Genomic DNA, 16,831 nt, shown 5'->3' on the forward strand with positions numbered 1-16,831 from the left:
CTGGCCATAGGGGTGCATTATTAGTGGATTGGCATTCCCTGATGACATTTTGAATCAGCAAATCATCCAGTATTCTCTTAATGTAGGGGACTGACTCTGGTGGTATTTTATACTGTCTTTGGGGTGGGGGATCAGGACCCTCTACCATTACTACCATGTTGGACACCTTGCCACATTGGGTTTTTGAATTTGCCCACACATTGTTATGTTGCCACAAGATGTCGGCCAATATTTCATCATCTGTTCTCAATATCATGGCTGGATCTAAAGATTGAGCACCTTTGATGGAATCAATACCATAATTGTCAGTTACCATTTTTAAATAGCCTTTATACCGTGATCCTCTCCACAACATCCAGTTGCATAAATCAAGAATAAGTCCATATTCCTTCATAATATCTGACCCAATAATGGTACCTTCATGTGTTGGTGAAAGATATAAGCCATACTCAACACATAGATTTCCCAGGTTTATTGTCACTGGTAAAGATTGTTCTGAAGATACTAACTGTCCTCCAAATCCTCTCAGAAAAATGTGTTTACCACCAGGGTCTTTAATCAAATCCAGATTAGTCAAACTGACAGCAGCCCCTGTATCCAGTAAAATGTTTGTACGATGGCCCCCTACCGTACCCTGAATAAGGGGTCTACCGCCCTTGTCCCTGCTAAGCTGACTCACTAGGGACAACACTGGGGCGTGACATCCCTATTGTTTTACATAAGGATTTGTTGAAGGTGGGGTCTTTAATTCCTCTGGCTTTTCTGCCATTGCCTTCCCAATCTTCCTCAGTTCATCCAGAAGTGGGCCATATAATGTAACTTCAGGAAGACTATGCTCTCCATTCCTTGCAGTATTTGGTTCTTGTCTTTGCTTCCTATTATTAAAAGGTCTATTATTGATAACTCTTTTACTACTTCTACATTCTTTCATAGTGTGACCTGTGTAACCACATTTATAACATTTTCCAATAAATCTTACTTTGCCTTCATTTTTGACTACCTCTGATATCCTCTTTTGGGGCTTGTTGTCATGACTTGTATCCTGAATCCAATCCTTTAATATATTTACAAAGGCTTGATAGGAATTTGCGTTCCTCAAGGCAACCTTTGTTGGATAATCAACAAAGGTGCAGTTGTTAGCCATTGAATATAGAAAACGGCTATCATCAGGAGACATGTCAGGGCAGTTATAGGTAGAACGATATAATGTCAAACATTCACTGCAAAAAATAATAGGATCATCTCCTCTATTTAATTTTGCATTTTCTAAGGCATTAGTACCTCTCATATCTCGTCCCCCTATAACTCTCTTTAATTCCTCCACTCTGTCTCTAGCATTTCCCCAATTACATTCAAGATCTGCAGATAATCCTTTGTGAGCTCCTACAGGGGGCTGCAGTTTTTCACAAAGTTGAGATGGGAGCCATACCCGAAGTAAGGCACATGCAGCTCTATTACCCAGACTGTATTGTGTCACTACTGCCTCTAACTTATTGGAAAGACTAATGGCTGAGGCACTTGTATCAAACTTCCCTAATATCTGGCATAGATTTGTCTTATCCTGTATGGAGAGTGTTGTGGATTGGACTAAATTACTGCTGTTACTAAGCAAATTGTCTCTCCTTTGTCTGCTCCCTCCTGACTCAGGAGTAAAGAGAGAGGAACTACGATCTGGGTTATACTCAGGGTTATCAGCCGTGCACACAGGCTGCTCCTCCCCTCTTTTCCAATCTCTTTCCTCCTGATCAGCAGACTTGCACATTTGATTACAATAACTATGGTTATTCACTCTAGTACATTCTTGTGATTTCAAGGACATAATGCAATGTTCTTTTAGCTCCAATTTTACATTAGCATCATACAACTGGTTCCTAAGTATTGTCATATCATCATTATACTTCGCTTCTTTTCCTTCTAGCAAAGCAATACGCTGTTCCCTAAGTTTACATCTCTCCTTATACTCCTCCAGCTTATCTTCTAATTCACAATTTTGGTAATTCATATTGTCTACCTCATCCCTTAGATCTTCACACTCACAATTATGATCTTCAGCACTAGCAATAGCCAGACTGACTTCCTGTTCAATTTTGTCCACTTCACCTCTTAATTGAGCTTTCTCTGAATACCAGTGCAATTCCTTTTGTTCTGCAATTCCTTTCATTTTCAACAACATACACAAAACATTTGCTAACTTCTCTTTCTTTGCTTTCTTTTTCGACAATTTACTTTTGTTATCATTCTGCCCTTCACATTGTTTCATAAGGTCATTAAACTGATGTGTCAATGCATCATCTGCACAAGTACTGAACTGAGCAGAGGCATATTTTTCAATAAATTTACTGACTATTTCCATGTTAATTACTTCTAACTATTTTCACAGAAGACAACAAAAATAAACAAATCAGCTTTCCAAACAAAAATTACAAATTAACGAAACACAATACAGAAACCAGTGAATATCACTTCACTAAAACAGGGACACAGATTGAATATAATCTTTTCCCTCAGGCAATCACTGCCACAGTCTTGTCTCATGCACTTGATCAACTACAGATCCAAGATCCAGGCCAAGAGTGATCTCCTATTGAAGCATAAGGCTACTTCCCCTTAACATGAGATTTAGACTTTTAACCTCTACCTCACTTTCTTCTCAGAGATGTCTGGTTTTACCCTTTAGATCTTATGAGAACTTCAATCAACAGGGTGCTACCCTAACTTTACCGGCAACAATTCAACAAACAATCCACTAAACAAATAAGACAAACAGGCCTGAACCTAGGAGACATTAAAATACATAAGCAGTTACATAAAATAAACAGGATAAAAAAAGATAACTTACTATACGATCGCTGAAACGATTCAATATAGGTGGAGGAGTGGCTCCTCAGTTTGATTTGAGCGTTATCGAACGAGACCCGTTGCTTATAATCCTTATACCCCCCTGGAAATGAGTGGTTATGTATTTTCCATGGGTTCTCTTATACCTAAGTGGAGATCTGTCTACACACCCCTTGTGGTGACATCATGTGGGCTGGTCTCCAGCCTGCACATTTTTATTAAAAATGCTAACGTCTGCGATAACTCATTGCTCGTTGATCGCAGAAGCTTGCAAACTATGCCATTTTTTCTGTTATGATTTTACCTGCATTTAGAGACCACACATTGCATAGCTGCAGTCTGTTATTCTGGTGTTTTCGCGCTACAGCTCCCTGATCTTGCTTACAATAATGAAAAATTATGTATACGTTTCTCGGCTGTCCCTGCCACTAAAAATATAGGTCCCATTATTGTCGGAAGTATGAAACTTACAATATTTCATACTTCGTTTTGGAAGTCGAAGTGTCTATAGATTTCTGTTTGAAGCTCGGGAAACAAGCTTTCCCAGTTACACGCAAATTATGGCAATCCTGCGTTTTAATCACCCCCTGCGTCATCCAGGTACAAGAGGCTCGCATTCTAAGTAGCTTGTAACACTTCTTGGCTGACAGCAGTTGGTTTAAGGCCTTACTCATGACTGTGTTAATTGGGGCTTTGTGCTAAGATTTTTATGGAGGCAGCTTTGTACTGACAAAAGGGAGAAATGGTCAATATCCATGTCAGGGAAATATGGAAGAATATTTTCCTGATACCAATATCTCCCTGACAAATAGCAATTGAACTTCTTGTGGCAATAATTAGTAAAACCTCTGAGATTTAAATATGGGACCAAGGAAGAGAAGGCGGCATTGTATGCTTATGATTTACTTTTATTCTTAGGTGATGCTCTGGGGTTTCTAGAGAGCACGATGGTGACTATCAATAGCTGACTTATTCCATCCATAGACCATACTAAGGACTAGGGGGCACTTATTACTGGTGGAAGAATGGCCATTCCGGCAAACAGGAAAGGGTTCTTTACAGTTAGAGCAGTCAGACTGTGGAAGGCTCTACCACAAGAGGTAGTAATGGCAAACACTAACAAATTTTAAAAAAGGGCTGGATAATTTCCTCAGTACATATAACATTGTGGGTTATAGATAATTTAGTGACAAAAAATGTATAATTGGTGGAGAAGGGTTGAACTTGATGGACCTAGGTTTTTTTTTTCAACCCATGTAACATCCCCATGTTTCTCTTTGGCGTCCTCCACCTCAGTACATTCAGAACTTATCTTTGAAAATCCACCAAAATGGGGATGGAAACCATAATGAAGAAAAAACTTTTCAAGGATCCATCTTAAACCCTTCAGCTGATAAAATGAACCCCATTGTAGCATTGGCGTCTCTGCCTCCTGCCGGGCAGAGACGGCGCTCCCCTCACTGTCGTGGTCCCGGTCCGGCGCCTTGCTGCTGCTGCTGTGGCGCGCACCGCGCGCAGCTTCCCGGGCACAGTACTTAGGGTGCGCGCGCGCTTCCTTCCTCTTAAAGGGGCCGGGCGCCGTCCTAAAGAGTCCCCGGAGGACTTCCCCTTTATAAGGCACCTCCTCCAAAATGAAGGTGCCTGTGCAAGGTTGTTGTTTTGTGTGCTAACACTTTCTTCAGCCCTCAGGTCCCGCTGCGTCAGCCTTGCCCGCCAGTCTGTCTAACAATCCTGCCTGCCAGTCTATCAGCCGTGCCCGCCAGTCTGCTTATCTGGAGCACCTGCCAGTTACCTGCTGTGCCCGCCAGCCTGCCTACCTGGAGCACCTGCCAGTTACCTGACATGCCCTCCAATCTATCTACCTGGAGCACCTGCCAGTTACCTGCGTTGCCCGCCAGCTTGCCTGCCCCAAGCACCTGTCTGGCTATCTGCTGCACCCGCCTGCTTGCCTACCCGGAGCACCTGTCTGGCTATCAGCCATACCTGCCTGCTTATCTACCCGGATCACCCGCCAGCCTTCCTGCCGTGCTCATCCGCTGTACCGGTCAGCTCCTGTCATCTGACCCATGGGAGTCACCTGCTATCACACAAGGTCGGTCCTAGAGTGGCACCTGGTTCACCTGCCCGGTCCCTCCCTGGTTCACGGAGTCGACTAAGCCGCCGTGTGACTTGGGTCGGTCCGAGTAGGCACTTAGTTACGCCCCTCTGGTCCCTCCTTGCACCAAAGCACAGAGGTTCCACCACCCGGACCCGTAACACCCATGAATGAAAGTTCCTGAACAGAAAAAAAAACACATTTCTCAAGTTTAGCAAAAATTTCGCAAAAAATATATATCATAGTATCGTGTTAGCCAGTAGATAGAAAAATATTAAGGTTTGAGAGTCCTCAGGGGTTGATACCCTTTAATGGCTAACTGAAAAGATGGTAACAAATTTCAAGCTTTCGAGACTACTCAGATCTCTTCATCAGGCATACTATAACACAATCTGAAGAGTCACATATTTATACGCAGCAGGGCACAGGAATAATGCAATAGATAAGACAAGTGACGTGAAGAAGAACGATCAGTATTGAAGAGGGAGAAGTCGTTGTGGCTGTAAATATTGGAACAGTTCATAGATAAGGAGTGTGAAAGTTTTACTGTCCTGTGATTGAGGTCTGGTCCATGATTGTAAAACTCCCAAAATGGTCTGAGGAGCACATTCCTTAGTTGATGTAGAAAGACATAAATCCATACGATACATTCATTGCTGCTCTGTGAGTGTGTCAAAGATTGTCATAAGCTTGTACTCCCAAATTTTTTTTGTCTTTCTGAGATTTGAAGTTACATTTTAATACAAGTAATTTCATGTCCATGATGCGGTTATCAAGGATACAAAAATGTTTGGCCATAGGTAGATCTGTTCTTTTTTCTTTTATTGTGTGGCGATGAGAATTCATCCTTGTTCTAAGTTTTTGCCCTGTTTTCCCTACATGCAGACCCCCAATTGAACATTTGGAACATATAATTAAGTACACTACATTAGATATGATGCAGCTGAAAGTACCTGGGATCTTGTGGTTGTCTCCTGATGTGAGTTGTGTATCTTCATCTTGTCTGTGTTCATTATAAATGGACAGGTTTTACATTTTTTCTGGCTGCAGGGAAAGGTACCTGAAGCTGTTGGAGAGGACAGGGAGCTTCTGACAATGAAGCTTCTTAGACTTGGTGGCTACCTAAATCACAGAAGTGGGAGGTCTCAAAATATAGATTGTAATCAGGCATCTTTTTGTAATAATAGTTGTAATTTCCGTGCAGCTACCATTAACACCTCCAGATTTGGATTGTAAGTGACTACGAGAGGCACCCGGTTGCTCTCTTGTTTAGTTTTGAAATGTAGGACATGATTGATAGTCTGATGGCTTTTGCAATCTGGTTTTCAATTGTTGTTTGATGGTAGCCCTGCTTCAAAAAGGTGTTTCAGAGGCCACCAAGGTATTTGTCTCTGTCCATAGTATTGGAACATATCCGATTTTTTCTAATGGCTTGGCTGTAGACAGTGGAGATTGTGTGTTTTGGATGGAAACTGACCCATTTAAGGTATGTTGGAAGGTCAATTGGCTTCTGGTACACGGACGTCTCTATTTCATTGTTCTGCAACTTAATGATGGTGTCCAAAAAGTTAATTTCAGTACAGGAGTAGTTGAGTGTTAAGTTGACGGTGGGATGAAATTGATTAAATCAGATCAAGGAACATCTTTAGCTGTTGCTCAGACTCTGTCCAGATGATTAAACTATCGTCAATGTAACGGTAGTAGGCCAGAGGCCTGATGTGATGTGAGGACATGAAGTCACTTTCAAGCTTGACCATGAAAATTTGCATACTGTTAAGCCATTTTACTTCCTATATCTGTACCAGTCTCATGTAGATATGTGTGGTTATCAAATTCACAGTAATTGTGGGTGAGGATGATTTTTGTAAGTTTCATCAAAGGTGAAACTATCCTCCCCATCTGTTTGCTTTCCCTCCCAGCAGCTTTTCCTTCTACCAGTTAGGCTTCTGGGAGGTTATACTTGTTCCTTTTATTTTTGATTCTCCTTAGCTTGCCTTCTTTGCCCTATATGAATGTATCTTAGTTTCTCACCCATGGTTTTTGTATCTTACTTCTCCCTTTCCTTTCCCCTTGTTGACAATGTGTTGCGACCTCTCCTCTGATTCCTCAGAAGGTACAAGAAACCCCTCAGCGGCCTATTACAGAGTTAGATCCGAGGTGGTGTTTTAAGTTGTGCAGCTAGGGCCTTTTTAGTCTATACAGAGACCAGTTGGGTGTAGTTGCGACGTTTTCCCGTGTGGGTTCTCTGGTGGCTATCAAGATGAACTTTCTGGTTAAAACATTTCCCACATTCTGAACATGAAGAAGGCTTATCCCCTATGTGAGTTCTCTGATGTCTGATAAAATTTGATTTCTCTGTAAAACATTTCCCGCATTTTAAACAAGAAAATGGCTTCTCCCCTTTGTGGCTTCTTTAGTGTATAACAACATCCTATTCATGGTAAAAACATTTTCCACATTCTGAACATGAAAAAGGCTTCTCCCTGATGTGAGTTTTCTGATGTCTGATAAGATTTGATTTCTTTGCAAAACATTTCCCACATTCTGAACATGAAAATGGCTTCTCCCCTGTGTACGTTTTCTGATGTGCGATAAGACTCGTTTTCCTTGTATAAGATTTCCCACATTCTTAACAGGAAAAAGGCTTCTCCCCTGTGTGGGTTCTCTGGTGACTGAGAAGAGATATTTTCTTCACAAAACATTTTCCACATTCTGAACATGAAAATGGCTTCTCCCCAGTGTGAGTTCTCTGGTGACTAACAAGAGTTGATTTATCTACAAAACATTTCCCACATTCTGAACATGAAAAAGGCTTTTCCCCTGTGTGAGTTCTCTGATGTTTGATAAGATTTGACTTCTTTGCAAAATATTTCCCACATTCTGAACATGAAAAAGGCTTCTCCCCTGTGTGAGTTCTCTGATGTTTGGTAAGACTTGATTTCTCTGTAAAATATTTCCCACATTCTGAACATGAAAAAGGCTTCTCCCCTGTGTGAGTTCTCTGATGTTTGATAAGACTTGATTTCTCTGTAAAACATTTCCCACATTCTGAACATGAAAAAGGCTTCTCCCCTGTGTGAGCTCTCTGATGTTTGATAAGATTTGACTTCTTTTGAAAATATTTCCCACATTCTGAACATGAAAAAGGCTTCTCCCCTGTGTGAGTTATCTGATGTTTGGTAAGACTTGATTTCTTTGTAAAACATTTCCCACATTCTGAACATGAAAAAGGCTTCTCCCCTGTGTGAGTTCTCTGATGTTTGACAAGACTTGATTTCTCTGTAAAACATTTTCTACATTCTGAACATGAAAATGGCTTCTCCCCTGTGTGAGTTCTCTGATGTGCTATAAGATTTGATTTCCTTGCAAAACATTTTCCACATTCTGAACAGGAATAAGGCTTCTCCCCTGTGTGAGTCTTCTGATGTTTGGTAAGGCTTGATTTCTCTGTAAAACATTTCCCACATTCTGAACATGAAAATGGCTTCTCCCCTGTGTGAATTCGCTGATGTGAAATAAGAGTGGATTTCTCTGTAAAACATTTCTGACACTCTGAACATAAAAATGGTTTCTCCGCTATGTGACTTCTCTGGTGACTAACAAGATTGGATTTTTGGTTAAAACATTTCCCATGCTTGAAACAAAAAAATCTATTCCCTGCTGTATACATTTTTTGATGACTATTTCCATATTCTGATAATGGCTTCTTTGCTTTAGGAGCAGTTTGTTTCTTAATGCCTCTTTTGTGGCTATGATTTTCCTTAGTAGTCAGTAATAAATCAGAAGACAGGACCTGTTTTAAAGAATCAAATGACAAATCTTTTGTGTGAAAGGATGATGGTATATCTGGAGTAATGGCATTCACTTCAGTTGTATTATGTGGGATCTCAAGATCATCTGATTTAAAAATTGAAGATGTCAGCTGTCCCTCTGATCTCTGGGTACTGTCATCTGCGAAAAATAAAACAAATTACTATTTTTGAATAAAATATCCTTGAATTTTATATTTTTGAACATATCTACTTAAAGTGTCTGTAGGAATGGCAAGTTATGTAAAAACATTGAATGATTCACCAAGACAATGACAGTTCACAGTCTAATAGAAAACCTCATAGGATGAACCAGTAGACCGTGGTGTTCAACTGTCTGTTAATTCTGCCTCCCAAATATGGAATATAAAGCCACCAAACAATGTTATGTAGGTGAAAATAACACCAATAGAAACTTCTACTCATCTCACAAAAAACAAGTCCCTACTCCGATCCATCATCTGTCAAAGGAAAAAAAGAAGTTTCCACATTATTAGGGTCTCAGACAGGGCCGTAACTACAGCCGGGGCACTGCCCCGGGGCCCCAACCACCCAAGGGGCCCCAAACTGATGGTAAAAAATTGTATTTTAATACTTTAATTTCTCATAAAATACCCAGCTCCTATATTCCTGTCAGACAATGTCACCCGGAGGACAGGAGAGACTATCATTTCAATAATTTCCAGGAGCTCTGCCAGCTGTCAATGAATGGAAACCTGCACTGGCCTGGAAAGTCTCATAGCACAAGATTTGTAACAATATGTTAGTCTGGAGATCACAGAGAGTTGGCGAGGCCGGCACAGTGCACACTGACTGTAACAAACTCTCAGCATCATTGAGAGGAGACAGTCTCAGCAGACACATATCTCTGTGACAGATGTGAGAAGCCCTGCTATTTAATAAACATATACAGTTATTTTAAAATTGTGCAATATTTGGAATTATTCACCTTATTAATTTTCCAAACATATTCACTGAATATTTAACTTCTAAAACTTGCATCATAAACAACAAAATCTATTAAAGGTCTTGCGGAACGTGGTGAAGCCTGTGTGCTGTATACAGCAATGCGTAGCAGGCTTCACCACGTTACGCACAACCTCTAGTGATTGAAATGTTGAGGGACCCCACAATGAAGTTTTGCCCTGGGGCCCCGAAGTTTATAGTTACGGCACTGGTCTGAGAGGCTCTTGAAAAGCAACATGGCTTCCATAAACCAATCCAGCAATATCCACTCTCCCAAAGTCAGATCTCCCCCTTGCTTCTGAGCCTTGCAGTGTGCCCAAACCACATAGCATCCATGTATTTGGCATTACTATAGTGAGAAGAACCCACTTCATTTATGATGTCTGTGTCTCCTGGAGCACAATCTGGTATGTGTTGGGCAATAAAATAGTATATTTTCAATTTTCACGTTCCAACATCCACTGTGTGCTAATTTCCGGAAAGTGGCTGTGGAGTCAAAATAGTCACTACTCCTATAGATTATTTCACTGAGGGTTATAAAATCCAAAATGGAGTCACCTTATGGGAATTTCTACTACTCTGGTTTTCTGCCATTTTGTCATATTAGGGCGTGTGTCCCATTTCCTCTGAGATCTACTCCTGCGATGTCTACTTCTTTCACCATGTCTGTCCTCATTCATTCTGCAGAGAATCTAACGTGGTGGTATACAGTACAGACCAAAAGTTTGGACACACCTTCTCATTTAAAGATTTTTCTGTATTTTCATGACTTTGAAAATTGTACATTCACACTGAAGGCATCAAAACTATGAATTAACACATGTGGAATTATATACTTAACAAAAAAGTGTGAAACAACTGAAAATATGTCTTATATTCTTGGTTCTTCAAAGTAGCCACCTTTTGCTTTGATGACTGCTTTGCATACTCTTGGCATTCTCTTGATGAGCTTCAAGAGGTAGTCACCGGAAATGGTTTTCACTTCACAGGTGTGCCCTGTCAGGTTTAATAAGTGGGATTTCTTGCCTTTTAAATAGGGTTGGGACCATCAGTTGTGTTGTGCAGAAGTCAGGTGGATACACAGCTGATAATCATACTGAATAGACTGTTAGAATTTGTATTATGGCAAGAAAAAAGCAGCTAAGTAAAGAAAAACGAGTGGCCATCATTACTTTAAGAAATTAAGGTCAGTCAGTGTGAAAAATTGGGCAAACTTTGAAAGTGTCCCCAAGTGGAGCTTCAAAAACCTTCAAAGAAACTGGCTCACATGAGGACTGCCCCAGGAAAGGAAAACCAAGAGTCACCTCTGCTTCTGAGGATAAGTTTATCCAAGTCACCAGCCTCAGAAATCGCAGGTTAACAGCAGCTCAGATTAGAGACCAGGTCAATGCCACACAGAGTTCTAGCAGCAGACACATCTCTACAACAACTGTTAAGAGGAGACTTTGTGCAGCAGGCCTTCATGGTAAAATAGCTGCTAGGAAACCACTGCTAAGGACAGGCAACAAGCAGAAGAGACTTTTTGGGGCTAAAGAACACAAGGAATGGACATTAGACCAGTGGAAATCTGTGCTTTGGTCTGATGAGTCCAAATTTGAGATCTTTGGTTCCAACCACCGTGTCTTTGTGCGACGCAGAAAAGGTGAATGGATGGACTCTACATGCCTGGTTCCCACCGTGAAGCATGGAGGAGGAGGTTTGATGGTGTGGGGGTGCTTTGCTGGTGACACTGTTGGGGATTTATTCAAAATTGAAGGCATACTGAACCAGCATGGCTACCACAGCATCTTGCAGCGGCATGCTATTCCATCCGGTTTGCATTTAGTTGGACCATTATTTATTTTCAACAGGTCAATGACCCCAAACACACCTCCAGGCTGTGTAAGGGCTATTTGACCAAGAAGGAGAGTGATGGGGTGCTACACCAGATGACCTGGCCTCCACAGTCACCAGACCTGAACCCAATCGAGATGGTTTGGGGTGAGCTGGACCGCAGAGTGAAGGCAAAAGGGCCAACAAGTGCTAAGCATCTCTGGGTACTCCTTCAAGATTGTTGGAAGACCATTTCCGGTGACTACCTCTTGAAGCTCATCAAGAGAATGCCAAGAGTATGCAAAGCAGTCATCAAAGCAAAAGGTGGCTACTTTGAAGAACCTACAATATAAGACATATTTTCAGTTGTTTCACACTTTTTTGTTAAGTATATAATTCCACATGTGTTAATTCATAGTTTTGATGCCTTCAGTGTGAATGTACAATTTTCATAGTCATGAAAATACAGAAAAATCTTTAAATGAGAAGGTGTGTCCAAACTTTTGGTCTGTACTGTATGTAATCAAATGTTGTCTACTATACGTAGGGGAAACTACTTAACACATCAGGGACCACATTGCCAGCCATAATTCCACGATTCGTTGCGGCAAAACTTGGTTACCACTATCCCATCATTTCTCCAGCGCCAGGCATACAGTATCACAACTCAGGTTCCAGGTGATTGAAAAAGTACCCAGACGAGATGGTAACCATATCAAACACCTTAAACAACAGGAGTGGTTCTGGATACACACCCTCCAGACACTGACACAGGGACTCAACTGTGAAATAGATTGGCTAACCTGATTAATCTTTTTTCAAAACACACTAGATCAGCTCTACAACCTACTCCTATTCCTTCTCGCCAGGTGAGTTCCTCAAACCCCCTTCCCCTCTCACCTCCCCCCCCCACTGATTTCCTTCTCCACCCCTTCCCTTCCTCACCTTCTCCTCACCCTCTTACACACAACTCCCATGTATTATTCTTGCAAACCTAATTACATACAAAAAAAACATGGCCTCACACTCTATAGTTTAATACAGGACTCCATACATTCCTTACACCCCCTTCCATTACTGCTTTAATCCCGGGCACCATTTGATCCAACCAGCACAAGTCGTTTTATTCTCCCACCCAGATCAACCTCCCTTTTGCCCCTCATCGATGCACCGTGATGACAACATAAAATAACTATTGCATATAACCTAGAGCTCATGCGCGGGTTTCATCTGTCGCCATGGTTACGCTACACATGTGACATGGCCCTATGGGGGACGGGCCCTCCCCAACAGACCCACTCTCCCTGCCACATCACCCGCCCTTGACGCAACTTCTGGGGGGCGGGTTTGAGCACACGCACTTCCGGTCCGGTGGTAATGGCGGAAACATACATAAACCCTTCATTCTCAACCAGAGACAGATGCACGAGCTGTTCACAGCTCCATTAAAGGTACCCACCCAGCATACTTTGTGCAGTCAAGCAAGCCACCAGGCAAGATCATACAACATGCCTCTATACTGATCTGTTTGGGCACCTGTACTCCCTATATGTCTCTAACTGTTACTTAAAAAGCTTTATTACTTATCTAAGTGGGGACCTATATTCCTCATTAGTGTTAAGCGAATTTGTTCGGCATTTCAAATTCGTGTTTGCGAATTATTCTCGCCAAAAAATCGGCTCCGCCCATGAACATCCCTAATTTGCCACGCTGTCACGCAGCTGTCATCTGCGTGACAGCGTGGAAAATCAGGGATGTTCATGGGTGGAGCCGATTTTTTGGCGAGAACAATTCGGAACCCCGCACACGAACACAAATTTGAAATGTCAAACAGATTCTCTCAACACTATTCCTCATATGTCTCTGCCCTATACCTAACATGCCTTTATACTCATCTATTTGGTGACCCATTTTCCTTATGTCACTGCACCTGATACCTAACTTCTTTACCATCTAAGCTCTATCATTCTACTCCTTGGTCCTCCTCCGGCTCCATTGCTCCTCCACTTAATCATTAATCTTTTTGCTTCCATTGTCCCATTTTTTACCAATGACTAACCATGCGCCCAGAATATCAGCAATACTTACCTGCAGGACGGATGTCCTAGAAGCTGCTGAAGATTGTACTTGTAACTGTCGCACATTTATGATGAACATGTGAAAGCCTTATGTATATAACTTCGGTATATAAGTAAATATGTATGCGTGTTTTGACATTTATAGATTTTTTCTCTTTTTTCACAGCGACATTATAAATAAGATTCTGGCAGGGTCAAAACATTAAAAATTATTTATGTCACATGTCCCTGCACCTTTTTAGGTCAGTGCTTATGTCTGAATCAAGGTAGGAGGGAGGAGGAACGTAATTCAGCATCACCATCCAGGTAAAAATTGATTCTTTATTAGTGCATCATTAAAACCGAGTTAAAATCAAACTTCCTTATGTGTTTCTGGCACCGAGATGGGCCCTTAGTTATAGGATATCCTATGACTAAGGGCACATCTCGCTCCGTGCTTCAGCCAACTGGAAAGCACCACACCCTACTAAAGTTCGGAGTATATTGCCGGAAGCTGCCAGATACAGCCTTGTTCTCCTCTGGTTCTGTCCCCTGTGCTCATCTCCCATCTTGTGTATTTGTTTCCGGTTGTGACCTCGGCCCATTTACTGAATACTCGTGTTTTCTGATTTTTCTCTGCCCTCATGGTTCTGACCCGGCAACCTGACTATTCTTCTTGCCATCTCACAACACAGAATAGCAGGTAATACCGTGGCCCAAGCCTAGGGGTCTCTTTGTAAGTCCAGATCCATGTAAGGGGGTTAAAGAATGTTGAGCCAAGCAATCCCTGGGATCTGAAAAACGGGAGTAGATAGCACCAACCCTGTTCGTGGTAGCCATTTTTCTGAGCTGTCAGGTGACCATGAACAGTGTCCCCAATACATTATGTCTGCAATCTATTCCAGCAAGATCTGCATTCAAGCAGCTAAATGGCTCTCCTCCACTTCTTAACCTGCCATGTGCCCAGATAGTAGTGTACGACCGTATATAGGGTATTGTCGGTTTCAAGAGAAGTTGGAAAATAATTTTTAAGGTCCATTTGTTTCCTATTATCCATTGTAAAGAATTCCAAAGTTATCACCACAAAGTGACACACGTCAGATTTGAAAAATGGAGCCTGATTAGCAACATAAAACTGTCTGCGGGAAGTGGTTAAATCAAATTATTTTGGACACTAACTACTGTAGTCAAAAAATGTGACCATAGATAATGACTAGTGTTGAGCGAGCATCCTCATTTACCCCTTTAAACAAGCACGTGCTCAGGTGCTCTCTGAGTATTTGCAGCATGCTCGGCATCTATGTTTGAGCTGCATGTGTCACGGCTGTTAGGCAATCCCTGTGTGTGTCACAGCTGTCTAACAAACAGGAAATCCCTGCAAGTGTCACAGCTGTCTAACAGCCTCAAGACATGCAGCCGTGGCGATTCAAACATAGACGCCGAGCACGACGAAAATACTCACCGAGCACCCAAGCGTGCTCGTTTAAAGGGTTAAACAAGCATGCTCGCTTAACACTAATAATGACACGTCAACTGAAATGATCAAACTCAACAGTCTTCATCAGTAAAAATGAGTAACTAGTGGTGAAACCTCTCTGGTAATTAGAGTATGGGGCTCGGCGGCTCTTAGGAATCTAAACTATCGTAAGAGACAATATTTTCTGTCACATGGAGTTTCAAGAAGAAATGTTAGACATTTAAAGAGAACTTGTTATGATAGTGCAGAGATGAGGTGTCTTAAATTCAGAACTCGGGCATTTGGAAGAGGTAATGGAGATCTTTTATGAAAGACTATCAGGGAGTTAAACATTAAGTGAGGCCGGCCGATCCCACTTTAAACTATCAAACAAAAGGAACCAGGGATAAAAAAGACATGAATAAAAAAATGTTACATCCTATGTATGAGGGGAGAACTCCAACACTAAACCGGAGTTGGATTCATTTATGGTGGACCATTGGCGTTACTGGGAGTCCTGACCAGAAGAGTAGAGAAAGTATTAGCGCCCCCATTTCAGGAGAGATTGTGCAGTAATCTGAATTCCTGAGGATTAAAAACATAATGGAATTTATGACGTGGAGTGAATCCATGAAACCAGGGCTGGAGCCAACACATCTCCTGCAGGCGTGAATAAATGTATATTACAGCCATCAGCCACGCACAGCTTAGAGATATATCATGGCACAGGTGTAATGTTTTTTGTATAGTTTATCACAATCCTGTTTGAAGTTAGTTGGTTTGCAATAGAAATTGTAAACTCAGGATAAAGGGAAACTCTGTTGTTATTGTACAGAAATTCACACTTGGCCCTCACTGCACATTTAATGTTGTCGATCATAAAAGTGAAGTTTGGCCAGAAAGACTGGACCTGGTCTTGTAGGGACCATATGAGCACATTCAGCAGCACAGAAGGGAGAGAAGGGAGATTCATCCAATAAGATATCAGGGATCTAGGAAGCCAACAGCATCATTACCCTCCGCTTTCTCTTACAGGCTCATCATAATATTTTTCTTCAAGTGATTTTCTCACTTGTCAGCACATTCTACGTACGCTGTCATTTGGCTTTGTAGTTCACAGATCTGGGCAGGTAACGGTCAGCGTCTTCTAAACCCAGGGGGTAGGTGGATCCTTCAGGTTGTAAGATCTATAGAAAAGGGCTTTCACAATTTCACCAAGTAATTAGAACAATTTTTCATTTGGAGGCGAATGTTGTAGTCTAGCGGCAAAATGGTGATCACACGATTGAGATATGATTGGACTATCCGACTGATAAAGCAGCCACAGCCAGTGACTGAGAAGAATCTGTGATTTTTCTGTATTTAGTGGTTACTACTCACCTGGGTAGTCATATGTAGGAATCTCCTCTTTACACTGCTCATCATCCCTCACATATGTCTCTGTAGTATTAATATGGGTCAGATCTTCACCCTGAAACAAATAATGTAAAAGTCACAGACAGATGGAGAAGTCACATCTATGATCAGCTCTAATCCTGCCATCTCCACCGATCTCATTACACAAATATAAAAGATATAATACTGGTGGATAAAACAAGACTGAGCACAAGCATAGGGGAGATCTCATGACACCTTCTCTCCATCTACCTGATGATCCTGTGGAACATTGGGATCTTCTTGCTTACAGTCCTGTGGAAGAAGAGGACGGGGACATCTTTCTGATGTTGTCCTCTTACTGGATAGATCTGGAGGAAACACATACAGGGACTGAATTCATTCTTTACATACAGATAATTAT

General features: G+C 41.7%; 2 protein-coding genes across 2 annotated transcripts in view; both read right to left on the reverse strand.

The window, feature by feature from the left end:
- Positions 1–657: 657 nt before the first annotated feature.
- LOC141176029 (posterior protein-like) lies at positions 658–5,097 on the reverse strand. Its single transcript, XM_073660003.1, has one exon. It carries the CDS (start codon positions 2,351–2,353, stop codon positions 707–709), a length of 1,647 nt encoding a protein of 548 aa, XP_073516104.1. The 5' UTR covers positions 2,354–5,097; the 3' UTR covers positions 658–706.
- Positions 5,098–5,213: 116 nt separating this feature from the next.
- The window catches only part of LOC141176024 (uncharacterized), a 28,193-nt gene continuing 16,575 nt past the window's right edge, over positions 5,214–16,831 (reverse strand). Inside the window, exons 5-7 of the mRNA XM_073659998.1 lie at positions 16,681–16,778; positions 16,414–16,504; positions 5,214–8,884 (exon numbers count right to left, since the gene is read on the reverse strand). Of these exons, the coding sequence (XP_073516099.1) occupies positions 7,563–8,884; positions 16,414–16,504; positions 16,681–16,778 (1,511 nt within the window). The 3' untranslated portion in view covers positions 5,214–7,562. The remainder of the gene's footprint in view (positions 8,885–16,413; positions 16,505–16,680; positions 16,779–16,831) is intronic.

The sequence above is a fragment of the Phyllobates terribilis genome, unplaced genomic scaffold (assembly GCF_046119375.1).
Source record: "Phyllobates terribilis strain yellow unplaced genomic scaffold, ASM4611937v1 Scaffold_17__1_contigs__length_24005725, whole genome shotgun sequence".
In the NCBI taxonomy this organism is placed as follows: domain Eukaryota; kingdom Metazoa; phylum Chordata; class Amphibia; order Anura; family Dendrobatidae; genus Phyllobates; species Phyllobates terribilis.